Source organism: Otolemur garnettii, unplaced genomic scaffold (genome assembly GCF_000181295.1).
Source record: "Otolemur garnettii isolate 467f Iridium unplaced genomic scaffold, OtoGar3 scaffold00061, whole genome shotgun sequence".
Classification (NCBI taxonomy): domain Eukaryota; kingdom Metazoa; phylum Chordata; class Mammalia; order Primates; family Galagidae; genus Otolemur; species Otolemur garnettii.
The window spans coordinates 8305131-8318051 of record NW_003852456.1 but is presented as its reverse complement, the minus strand read 5'-3'; the positions used below and the strand labels follow the sequence as shown (position 1 = coordinate 8318051).

The following is a 12921-nucleotide window of genomic DNA, read 5'->3' as shown; positions in this document are numbered from 1 at the left end:
TGTGACAAAAAAATAGCCAGGCGTTGTGGTGGGTGCCTGTAGTCCCAGCTACTCAGGAGGCTGAGGCAAGAGAATTGCCTAAGCCCAGGAGTTGGAGGTTGCTGTGAGCTGTGACTCCACAGCACTCTACCAAGGGCAATAAAGTGAGACTCTATCTCTAAAAAAAAAAAACAAAAAACTAGAAAACCAGATAGAAAAGTGAACTATGAACATAATTTATCACTTTGGCTATAAGTGGAACTTCGAAATTACATTTTGAGTATCTTTTTACGTGCTGAATTATTTGTAAATCTATGTTTACTAACTGGTACATGGAAATACCTAAAGATTATTTAAGAACAGTGAGTAATGCAATGATTACTAAGCCATTTTTCTAATTCTCTCAGCCTTGTAACAATTGGCTATATTAATGTGTATCCCTCTTATTGTATCAAATAGAAATTTGGCAGATGCTTATTTGGAGGAAGAAAAAGCAAAATAAAAGAAAACCAAATAAAAGAAATCTGATGTCCATATTCTATGATTATATATGCAAAAATTCTAAATGAAATATTTATTTAAAATCAACATTTTACTAAAGGGGGAAATATTCTTTTTTTTTTTAATTGTACACAGCTATGATTTAATTTAAAAAAATCTAGTTAAACAAAAATAACCATGTAAAATGAGACAAAATGTAAAACCACCAAACATACAAATATCAAGTTAATGAAAGGAATAGATAAACAACTACATGCCCACAATAAATTCCAGTGGGGAGGGGAGGAGGATGAGAGAAAGAGGAAGAGGGATTAGTAAGCTCTCACCTAATGTGCACAATGTGTAGCCCTGGGTGAAGGGCTACCACTTGAATCTTACCTTAGAAATGCCAACAATATAGCCTAATTATTTGTACCCTCATATTATCCAAAATTGAAAAGAAACAAATATCAAGATAGCTAATTTATCTTGATAAACTAAACATTTAATGAGTGCCTGCTTTTCAAACTTTAATGTATATCTGGAAGAGCATATTAATAATGTCAATGCTTGAGCTGCAGACCCAAATTCAGCTGGTTGCGGAAAAGGCCAGAAATCTCTACCTATCAAACAATCCTCATTGATACAGGTAGGTCAGGGCCACGCTTCCCGAAACAGTGAAAGAACACATTTGAAAGATAGACAGTCCTCAAAATTTATCTAATGCCTTATAAAGTTATCAAGACTAGTTCCCTCTTGGAAACATGTTGCTTATTTTGCTTAGTTCAAATTTGAAGGCTTCCAAATTAGGCCTTTCCAAACACAAACCCCCAACCCTCAATATAAACATACATACAAATATATATACTATATATTGACATACATGTATATTGTATTTCCATTAATGAAATAGTTTTTCCTTCTTCATATATGAGTAAATAATAACAAATATATAAAATAATGTAGACATTAATGAGATGTTTTTGAATATTATTTACTATTAGATATTAAATATTTTTCTGTTTCTCTTTTCATATCTTTGCTGTTAGGTTTATGTAAAGAAAAATCTAGGAGCTTGCATACTCATCAGGAAGATGGAGTCAAACCAGAAATCAGTAGCACATGTCACTAGGTGCTCAGTCCAGCAGGCTTGTTTTGACACTTGGGGAGAAAAATAGTAAGACACTTCCAAGCTGGTGGCTCAGAAGTTAGTTTGTAAAGCTATTTTCTGTAGAACAGAACATGTCCAGAGACTGAGATTATGAATGAGGGATGCATTCCAGACACATTAAGTTGGACTTAATTTTATTTAATAGATACTATAGTTAGGAAGATTTTAATTTCCACTGGGAGAACTGTTTTTATAGTTATCCACATATGGATAACTATAAGATGCAATTGTGCATACCATACATTTATACACATATGCAATAGTCATATAGGTATGTATGTACCTACATATAAATAAGAGAGTAGGTAAATAAGAGAGTAATTCAGGTGTTTTCATTTTTGTATAAATCAGGTAAAAGCCAAAACTTTTAATACCTACACCTTTCAATAGGAATTTTTATGTCTTGCAATGACAAAAGCTTATGATAGCCTATAAAAAAGGAGAAGAATTTGGGTAATAATTTAAGGGGGAAATATTCTGATAAGCATAATCCCAAACTAGAAGTGACAAGATTTTTTGTTACAAATATATTATATATCCAAGGAAAACAATTTTTTTATGCTTTTATAATCTCATGTCAAAAAGTTGTGTAAGTATGGGATTTCAGCAAGAGCTGTGATATCTTTTAATTGCATTTTTAAAAACATAAACATTTCATTTCAAGTTTATGATACTTATTACTAATTGGTACTTGTTAAGGTTGTAGTCTCTAAATTTTGTTGTTTTATGCCTTTTTTTTTGTTTGTTTGAGAATGAGAGGGCTGGCTCGTTGGAGGTTTCATATGGCGCATCAGCAGAGTTAATTTTTTCTATATTTAAAGTTGTATTGAGATGGGATAAAAATCCTGCCACTCTCTCCCCTCTTTGGTGCCTTCCTTTTTGCATCACCCTTAAATTCCTGCTAAATCAGCAAGACGCAATCAATAGTGGGAGGGAGGGGGGACACTGCTTAACAGTAGTTTAGGGAAGTTCCTAAGGCTTAACAATAGTGTAGGAGTAGGTAAAATAGATAACAAAAAGATGAATAATAAATGATAAACGGTAGAAAGCATTAGACATTAAGTATAGTATAAGTGTGTAAGAAATCATAATAAACTGTTTACTGTTCAGTGAAATGTTAAAGGAGACGGAAGATAAAAGGGGAGGGACAGAGAGAGTGGAGCTGAGGAGTCTGAGCTGCAGAAACTGGTCCGCATTGCCCTAATTTGCCCTCTGCGCCCCCCACCATACTGAGAGGCCCAACTAGACATGGTGGCTAGAGAGATATTGTTAGAAGGAATGACTAAAACCAATGTGACTGGATGTCTGTGATTATTTTTATCATATACCCTGTAAGCATTTAAACAATACCTGCCTCTGCAATTTTCTAATCAGGCAAACTCACCCAAGGTCGCATCAGCCCACATTATATAAGCTGAACTCTACCAGTGGTCTGGGCTGCTCTCCATATTGGGGGAGCAGCCAGCCCTTCCGTCTTTTCTTTAATATAGACTTCTTAATTGGCACTATATTAATTGACTTTGGGTCTTGATATCTCGTGTCCATCCTATAACAGTACTATAATTTACAAAGGACAAGAAAATTGTTTAATGTTCCTTTGCTTTAATTTGAGATGTATTATCTCCCTATTTTTCTAGCTTCCCTACTTGTACTGGTAGTCAAATGCAAATTATGATTAGGATATGAGGTAAAATGAACGAAGAAGCAATAGCAGTAAATACTATCAATATGCTGTTTATAGTATACCATGCTGTTCTGAGTGTTTTAATGAACTAACTCATTCACTAAAAAACTCCTTGAAGTATTATGTTCTCCATTATAAAAATAAAATTTTAAAAAAAACCCGAGAAACACAGAAATTATATTTTTAAATTTTTTTCTCCCTTCCGTGTCTTTGCTTTTTTTATTTTTATTTTTAATTATTTATTTATTTATTATTTTGAGATAGAGTCTCAGTCTGTTGTCCCAGGCTGATGTGCAGTGGTGGTGTAGCTCACAGCAACCTCAAACTCACGTGATCCTTTTGCCTCAGCCTCCCAAGTAGCTGGGACTATAGGTGCCTGCCACTATACCTGGCTAATTTTTCTATCTTTAGTGGTGACGGGGGTCTCACTCTTGCTCAAGCTGGTCTCAAACTCCTGAGCTCAAGGGATTCACCTCCCTCAGCTTCCCAGAGCCCTCGGATGACAGGTGTGAGCCACAAAACCTGGCCATTGTTAATTATCTTGTCCCAAACCCCAAAACTAGCAAGTGGCAGAACTAGGGTTGAGTCCAGGCAGTCATCCAGGTGCAGTATTTATGCTTTTGACTCAACTACATGAAGTTCTTCATTTCCATAAACATTTTCCCTGTCCACATACATGCTGTAACTTAGTGGAATTTGTAATTGTTGACAAGATAGAGTGTGTTATTTATCTATAACACAGTGCAAATTAGCTTTTCAGTAATGATCAGAAAAACATTCAAGCCACTAGCAATTGCCAAGACAGACATTGAATCTGACTTTTATCCTTAGGACAACTAATTCACCCACATTCACCTGTCAATTGTACTTTCTGCACAAAAATGCCAGATTTGCATCCTCAATACCCTCAGGGATGGGTAGAGGCAAGGGGAAGACATCATCTAGTTGATCTTTTCTGAGAAATTTTTGGAAATATTTTTATTTATGTTTTAATAGGTAATAAAAACCAGAAACATGTTTTGAGACCTGAATCTCTTGAAGGGACAGATGAAGAGGATCCAGTTACAGCCCTGGAGTGGGACCCCCTGTCTACTGATTATCTTCTTGTGGCTAATTTACATTATGGAATCCGCCTGGTAGATTCTGAATCACTTTATTGTATAACAACATTTAATCTTCCCAGTGCAGCAGCTTCAGTACAGTGCTTAGCCTGGGTCCCCAGTGCTCCTGGGATGTTTGTAACTGGAGGTAAGCTTACCCCTGCCGCTATGCACATGCTTTTCTATTAGACTTATGCGTATAATTCTGGAAGATCTTCCTAGAAGTAGACACAATGGCTCATATGCAAATTCTATGTTTAATCATTTGAGGAACTGCCATACTCTTCTCCAAAGCAGTTATTAAGGTGGAATTTTTGGAAGAAAGAGGACTTTCTAATTGGTCTTCAGGTATATTTGAGAGTCCTTTATTTAGCTGAAAGTGGACAATAGAGCACTTTGTAGTACTTCAAAAGAGAAAGGATTAGTTAATGTTAAGGTAGAGAGTTTTCTGTGGCTGCTGCTTTCTAGGACAAGTGTGTGTCAATGGGGTCCCTTTATAATGGTGTTTACTGGGGAAAGTGGTGGAGATAGGAGGTTCCTAACCCTATAAAAAGGTTTGGAACAGAGAAAAAAATGCTAAACATGCCAGAAATCTACAGTATTCTTGGTTGAAGGATGTCAATAATTATTTCTAAAAATCCTGCAAGTTGAAATTTTTGCCATTGTCAAACAGCATGTCTCCTGTTGTGCTTTTGTTTCTGATCTGATTAGATTCTCAAGTGGGTGTTCTGCGCATTTGGAATGTTTCAAAAACAACACCTATTGATAATCTTAAATTAAAGAAAACAGGATTTCACTGCTTGCATGTACTCAATTCTCCTCCAAAGAAAAAATGTAAGTAAAACATTTTAATTTTTCACAAACTGCCTCTCAAATAAAATGACTGATACAGTGATATCAGTATATCAATTACTATATGCTACCACAGAGCAATTAAAAAGATAGCCTTTAACAATATATATGTAGAAGAAACCATGAAAGCAATAACTAATATTAAAATTGAAAACATTTAGAGCCAAATTACACTTAGACTTCTAGGCTCCCCCCATTTTTTTTTAATATACATAAAGTGTGGCATAAGAACAATCATAAAAATTAAAATTTTAAAAAGTAGACATACTCACCAAATTCTTAAAAACATGAATTATAAATACATTGGTACATAGAAAGTTATCAAAACCACTCGTTAACTAATGAAAATATTAGAAAAAAACAGTCATGGATAATACTAATTTTCAACCAAACTATCAGCAAATTTTCATTGACCCAAATGGATTGCTACCAAGTACCTCTTTTGTTATTAGCAGTTCGTTCTATTTTGAACTTCTCTTTCTCAGACTCTATGAAATGAGTATTATCCATAAATTTTTTTTTGGATGCAGTAAGAAAGACCTTGTTATATTTTAATCAATAAATACAGGGAAATAGTATTCCATATTCCAGTATGTAATTAGTAATAATTTACAGTGGCATCATTATTTTGGATTATGTTTACATGAGACTATTTACATTCTAAGGAAAAGTTTCTTGAAAGAAGGCAGAATATGGGATAAAGAATATACAAAAATTAACCAAGCATAAGGATATTTGTAGGAGAAATGGAAGGCTGTGAAAAGCAAGCAAGGAAGAAAGGAGGGGGGGAGGAAACCTGAGGAAGAGAAAAGAAAAATTGAGATGCACATGTATCTTGTTGAGAGTGATTCTTAATTTGAGAGTCAAATTAAAGCACATTATAGATAATCTCAAAAATAATTATTTTCGTTGGCTTAGAAATTAGTGACAGTTGTTTCTCAAGGAAAAAGTTACATGTATGTATGTTTTTGTGTATGGAAACAGAATAAGCTATTCTATCAGCATTTCAAAGGAAGGTTATAATTCAAAAATATTCATGCTGTGTTTAAATTTATAGATGGATGACAAAACAAATATTCACAACAGATTGTAATTCCTCACACACTAATTTTCATCCATTTGCTCCATCTGTACTTGTATGTTCCTCTTCAAAATAATATCCAATTTTGTGCTTACATTTCCACATCTTTTGGTAATACTGAAAAAGTACTCACATGGCAGAAAATGTGATCTTTGCCTTAAAGTTTGCCGATACGGATTCTGTATGTTTTACACGGTGAAGGATCTTTATGTGTATAAATTAAACCCTGTGGCTTCATTCCAATGGGAAGCTGTTGGGTAAATGTTTTTTTTTTCCTTCTCTTTTAGTTTCAATCCAATCGCCAACCAAAAATCATTATACATCCTCAACCAGTGAAGCAGTTCCGCCTCCCACTTTAACACAGAATCAAGCCTTTTCTTTGCCCCCTGGGCATGCGGTGTGCTGTTTCCTGGATGGTGGAGTTGGACTTTATGATATGGGAGCTAAGAAGTGGGATTTTCTCAGGGATTTGGTATGCCTGTAGTCTTTCTATTAAACACAGCACTTATTTTGTGTAAACCCAAAATTCTTTCACCTCTGTATTAATATTATTAAAATTTATTTTTGTAAGTAGTGATATATTAGTTTATTTTACTTGGTTGAAATTTTTTAGAAAAAAATGTATAGAGTGGGATAAAACTATTAATATTGCAATGAATTTTGAACATTATACTCTAACATACAAATGTCTACTTAACTGATACTTGATGTGTAATGAAAAATTGCATAGTCATAGGAAAACAAAAAGAGAATAGCATATTGTTTCAGGAGAAAGGACAAGTCAGTCTGTGGAATCTGTTTTTCTTAGTAGCTGAGACTTTTTTATGCTACATTTCTAGGGACATGTGGAAACTATCTTCGACTGCAAATTCAAACCAGATGATCCCAATCTTTTAGCAACCGCTTCATTTGATGGTACTATAAAAGTCTGGGATATAAACACACTAACAGCAGTATACACTTCTCCGGGTAATGAAGGGGTAATTTATTCCCTTTCATGGGCTCCAGGTAAGAGGTATTTTACTAAAATTGAGGAGACAATTAAGTGATTTTTCTAAATTTTATTTTCATTTGAATTATCTTCTTACTTTCGATGTCATCTTGTTCTAAATCAGCAGTTCTCAACCTGTGGGTCGCAACCCCTTTGGACTATATTAAAAGTTCATGGCATTAGGAAGGTTGAGAACCCCTGCAAATCATTGTAGAGGCAAATTAGTGCCAGCATATGGTTGATTTAGTTTTTGTGAGGTTTTAGGATAGACTAACCTGCACAGGCACTTTGATTCCTGAGCCCTTGTGTGTGACATGGTCATATAGAAAAGCCACAGAAAATCAGGATCAACCTGGTCCATCTGATTTTAGTTGTATTTGTATAGCTATTTCTTTAAAGGTAAAATACATTTTAGATGAAAGAATGCTCCTAAATTTTTTTATGTAAATCAAATTTGTGAAAATAAGAAAAAGAGAGATATGTTTTCTAAAAATTATAATAGATAATTTCCTTTACGCATCTGTTTTATAAATGAATATATCAAGTAACGGTTCAGTTGTAACCCCATGATTCTATGTAAATTCCACCTTTGTAATATTGAAGAACTTTTAAGCCATAATAGAATTTTTTCTTTGATCTCAGAAAGATGCTACCTTCCTATACAAGAAAGAGAGATGTCCTATGAAACATCTGACATTTTCTCCCAAAAATATTGCCTAGTAACAAATAATTTCATATACCTAAAAGGATTTCTTGCTTTATAAAGGACATACAATGGTGTACTTATTTGTCCTAATAGTCATGTATTAATTTAATAACCACCTATAACAAGGATATAGTTATTCTTATATTTATAATTATTTCTTTATACACAGGAATTCTTAACCTTAAATGTATGGGCCTTCAATGATTTTAGATGCCTTCAGAGAGTCTGAGAATTTCTTGGAATTTTATGAATAATTGTTGTGTGTGTGTATATGTATGTACCTATATCTGAAAAAAGTATCATAAGTAATCAGATTTTCAAAGAGATCCATGTCACAGAAAAGGTTAAGGACCAATGCTTTGTGTATCCCTCATCTCCTACAGTGAGGAAAAGTCTGGAAAAAGATTTCACTTACAGCTTTCAATGATAGTTGTTCTTCTTTTAAGCAGAGAATACCTAAGTCCATGCTCTTTATTATTGTAATATGCATCTTCACAGGGGGATCCTTGGCTATCAATACAGGAATTGGGCTGGTCAGTACAGAAACATTGAACTATAGCTCCTGTTAGTTGAACGCTTTTGCTCCTATATGATGTGTGTATCTCAAACCTAAAACTTAAATTAAAATTTTGACTATAAAAACCATTGTTTGAAATCGTAACACAGAAGACCTAATCTTTCTTAAAGCATTCTTCCACTCTCTACATGGAGAATTTGTATCAAAAGAGTAAAAGTGTTTCAAAATGGCAATTACGCCATTTTCTGCTAGGTGATTACTAATGAATCATGATGTTTAGGTGAGTGGGGATGAAGTTTAAAAGATGAATGAAGGTTGACAAGGAGGGAAGTAGAGCAGGCGGTAAGTGATTGCATTACTCCCTCTGTATTTTAGAGTAGACATCATAGGGGAAGGAAAAAAGTGCAAATGAATTTGGAAACATGTCCCAAATTATTTAAGAACCCAAAAAGGAGAGAAGAATGGAAATTCTAGAAATGTGGTGAGGACTTTTTATTTTTAGTGCTTCTAATCATTTATCACACAGTAATTCCTTCGTGTTTTTACACCTCGGTGGCAGTTGACAGCTACTCCTTTCCTTTAGTAGAGAAAACCTCTTCTTTCACCGTCTGGCAAAAAGCACTCATCGAAGCCCTTACTTCTACTCTCTCAGAGCAGTTTCATTTTCACAGACATATTTCATTTCTTAAAAACACAAAGCATTATTTATGTCTTTCATAGAGAAACTGAGTTCTTTCGTGTGGTCTTGCAGAAATATTTTACTAATAGTTAAAATATTACTAATTAGTCAGGGAAATATGCATACTGAATTAATGTATAAAAATATTGAGAAATTATTAATAACTTTTGTGGTCGTGATTACAATAGTTTGACTTTGATAATAAAAGGGTCCCTGTCTTTTAGCCATCCACACTGAAGTATTTATTGATGAAGTTAATAAATGACATCAGAAATTGGCTCCAAAGAAATCCGTCAGGAGCTATAGTTAAAACAAGATTGGCCATATTTTGATAATTTCTGAAGCTAGATGATGAATACATTCATTTTACTATTCTCTCTATATTCGCATAAATTTAATAATTTCCATTGCAAAAAAATTAAAGAACTACTTTGCACATCTCAATTCTTACATTTTCAAAACTTACATTTTTAACCAGAGTTACACTTGTGGCACCTATTTAGTATAACGTCTAATAAATGCTTTCCTAAAGGTGGTTTAAATCGTATTGCTGGGGCAACTTCTCAAAATGGTGCTTTTATTTGGGATGTTGAAAAGGGCAGAATGGTTCAACGATTTAATGAGGTAAGATGTACTTACTCCTACTGAATAACATAATGTCTTATGCTATTTTGTGTTTCATAAATGTTTTTCTTTGTCAACATAGCATTCAATAATCAGATGGTATGCACATTCCCTCAAGCAAAAGAAAACCAAAGAAGATAGTCACGAGCTAAAATGAATTCTGGAAGTTGTGGCTCAGTGTAAGATACTAAACTCCACCTTAATGCGTTAGAGTTTCAGAGGAGGAGTTTTGAATCATCTTCCACAAAATCTAGGCAAATACTAAATAATGGGCAAAAGGCTAAACTCAGAGCAAGTCCCTAATTATAGTCCTGGTTGTTTATACTAGTTCTTGACACAAGGAGAATCATTTTATTGCCTATGACATATTTCTTCACCTATAAAATGATGACATTGGACTATATGTTACTTAGATTTCTTTCCATTTCTCAAATTCTGTCATTCTATGACAAGCTCTAAAGCCCGCTCTCTTCCTATGTACTGTGTCACAGATTGTATTTATCCTTCAGCTTAAATTATCATCCCATATTTTCCCTGAATTCCATTAATATTGGAAAAATGCATACAGTCTAATTACAATATGTTAGGTATGAATCAGCAGAAATATGATCTGGGATTTTCTCTCACTATCTTGAAATTTTATTTTAAATGATCACTGATGAAGCTTACTAAATACATAATTGCTTTGAAAATCACTTATATATTTGAGGCTTTAAAAGGTTTTGTGCAAAAAAGACTGTTACCCTTTGAGAATGCACTTTAGTAAACTGGATCTACTACAACAGTAGTAAAGCAAATGCAGTGTCAGGGAAATTTTAACCACCTGCAGGAGGTGACTTTGCTCAACAGAGGGAGCTCTGACAAAGGATCTTGAAGTTGCATCCTTTCCTTTCTCCACATAGAACAGGGCAGTGTTCTTTTAATTCGGTAATCACTAGAACAGCACCTCAGCCCATAAGAAATAGTGGGATAGAAGAATAAATCAGCCTGAAAATGAAACTTTTGGCCTAGATTCAAAAACTATATCCTTTTTAGAGATTGTTGATTTCTTTTTATAGCATCTTGGCATCTTGTGACCGACAATACTTGTCCATTTGCACATAAGCAGTTCCAGCCTAATTCTAGCAGCCCACCCTCTCAGTATCAAGGACATCTTTTACAAGCATTTATATCTTTCCCAGCATTCAGTAGCACAGTGGTGGCTCATGCCTATAGTCCTAGCATGCCAGGAGGCTGAGGCTGGTGGATTGTGTGAATTCTGGAGTTTGAGATAAGCCTGAGCAAGAGTGAGACCTTGTCTCTACTAATAATAGAAAAACTTGCTGGGCATGGTAGGAGATGCCTGTAGGCCCAGCTAGTCAGGAGGCTGAGGTATGAGGATCCTTTGAACCCAGGAGTCTGAGGTTCTGCGTGTTATTATCATGCCACAGCACTGTACCGAGGGCAACAGTGAGACTCTGTCCCAAAAGAAAAAAAAATCATTATCGCAATTTCTTAAATCCTGTGTAATGAATATGGGGGAAATTAACAAAGCCAGCTTTAATGAACTAAGCAGCAGATGCCCACAAAAGGAAATGCAGGGATACAGGGAGCCAGGAATGCATTTTCCATGGAAAAAAAGCGGATGGAAGCCTCTACTCCTTAAATGGAATGAGTATAGAGATGAGTCCCTTTTTTTGCATCTACCTATATATGAAGAAACAAGTAAAAATAGAGTGCTTTATTACAGGAGTAACTTTAAATCGTTTTTAATAAAAATAAAATTTTGAAACTTAGAGAAACAACCAATAATAACAATTGCTTGCAACATTTCTTATACCACAGTGGTGGTAGCCCTGGGTTTGAAAGCAGATGAATAACTATCTCCAGACTGGAGTTCATGGGGAAAAGCATAGCTTAATCCTAGAGACGGCTGAAGAAGCAGATTTTGACTATACCTAAAGTGTCCAACAGAAAGAAATAGAACCATCCAATTTATGTCTTAAAACAATGGATTTATTTCTTAAGTATATGACAGCTTTAGACATTCTTAAAGGATATATTCAGATTTCTGCTGTTGACAATGATGTTTCTGTTAGTATCATCTATAGCAAGTTCCTGGTTAAAAAAAATAATGCTTAGAAGAAGTAAATAAATGAGAGAAAAAAGGGGTGAATTATTTCTTATTGATAGGTATTTTACATTTTTTGAAGCATGGAAAAAATGGAATATTCTGCATTGCCTGGAGTCATAAAGATTTCAAAAGAATAGCAACCTGCAGTGGTGATGGCTTCTGGTAAGTGCTATGTATGATATGAAAGACATGATAGTCTGCTTATAACAGACACAATTGATCACTCTGTGTATCACTGAGATTTTTTTTGTCCAGCTCTACCAACTATCAGAAATATTATTTATAAGAACATATAGTCACATGGTATATTTTCATGATATATAATTAGCAAATAAATCCTCATCACATTTTGGAACCAGTAGTATTTCGGTTTTGCAGGTGATTCAAGAGATATCAAGTGCTCTAGAAACTTGTTTAGAGTTTTGTATCCTGTTATTTATAAAGGGATAAAAAAAAAAAAACCTGTGTAAGGAGGATTGCAGTAACATGAGAAATGCCTGGTTTTGGTAACTACTTCACTGATGCTCTGATCCTGTGTTTCAGAAATTTGTGTTTTCTTAATTCTTTTAATTTCAATGGAATAATTATGGAAACCAAAGATCCTTACCAGGAAATTAAATTTTCAGAAATAACAACATGAGTGATTTTTTTTTTCCTTAAAATGAACTATTTGCTAATTGATAGATACCAAAATACTTTAGATGTACCTAAGAGTTCTTGATTACATGATACATAATTAGGTTTACCCTATATTTTTAGGACATTATTTATTTCATGATACCACATTCAGTATCTAAACACTTACAGGCATAGGCCACCACTACTTCCTAGTGACCTTAAAGATGGGACTAATAATTTTTAAGGTGATCTTTCCACAGACTTTTAAAATTTCATAATACAGTAATTCATTTTATTATTATTATATGTTATTTTTTATTTCTAAT

General features: G+C 34.1%; 1 protein-coding gene across 1 annotated transcript in view; it reads left to right on the top strand.

Annotated features, from left to right (window-relative positions):
• WDR17 (WD repeat domain 17) overlaps positions 1 to 12921 on the top strand; it is a 64086-nt gene that overhangs the window by 18079 nt on the left and 33086 nt on the right. The window contains exons 5-10 of the mRNA XM_023514916.1: positions 4311 to 4562; positions 5126 to 5248; positions 6635 to 6819; positions 7187 to 7355; positions 9773 to 9864; positions 12057 to 12139. Of these exons, the coding sequence (XP_023370684.1) occupies positions 4311 to 4562; positions 5126 to 5248; positions 6635 to 6819; positions 7187 to 7355; positions 9773 to 9864; positions 12057 to 12139 (904 nt within the window). The remainder of the gene's footprint in view (positions 1 to 4310; positions 4563 to 5125; positions 5249 to 6634; positions 6820 to 7186; positions 7356 to 9772; positions 9865 to 12056; positions 12140 to 12921) is intronic.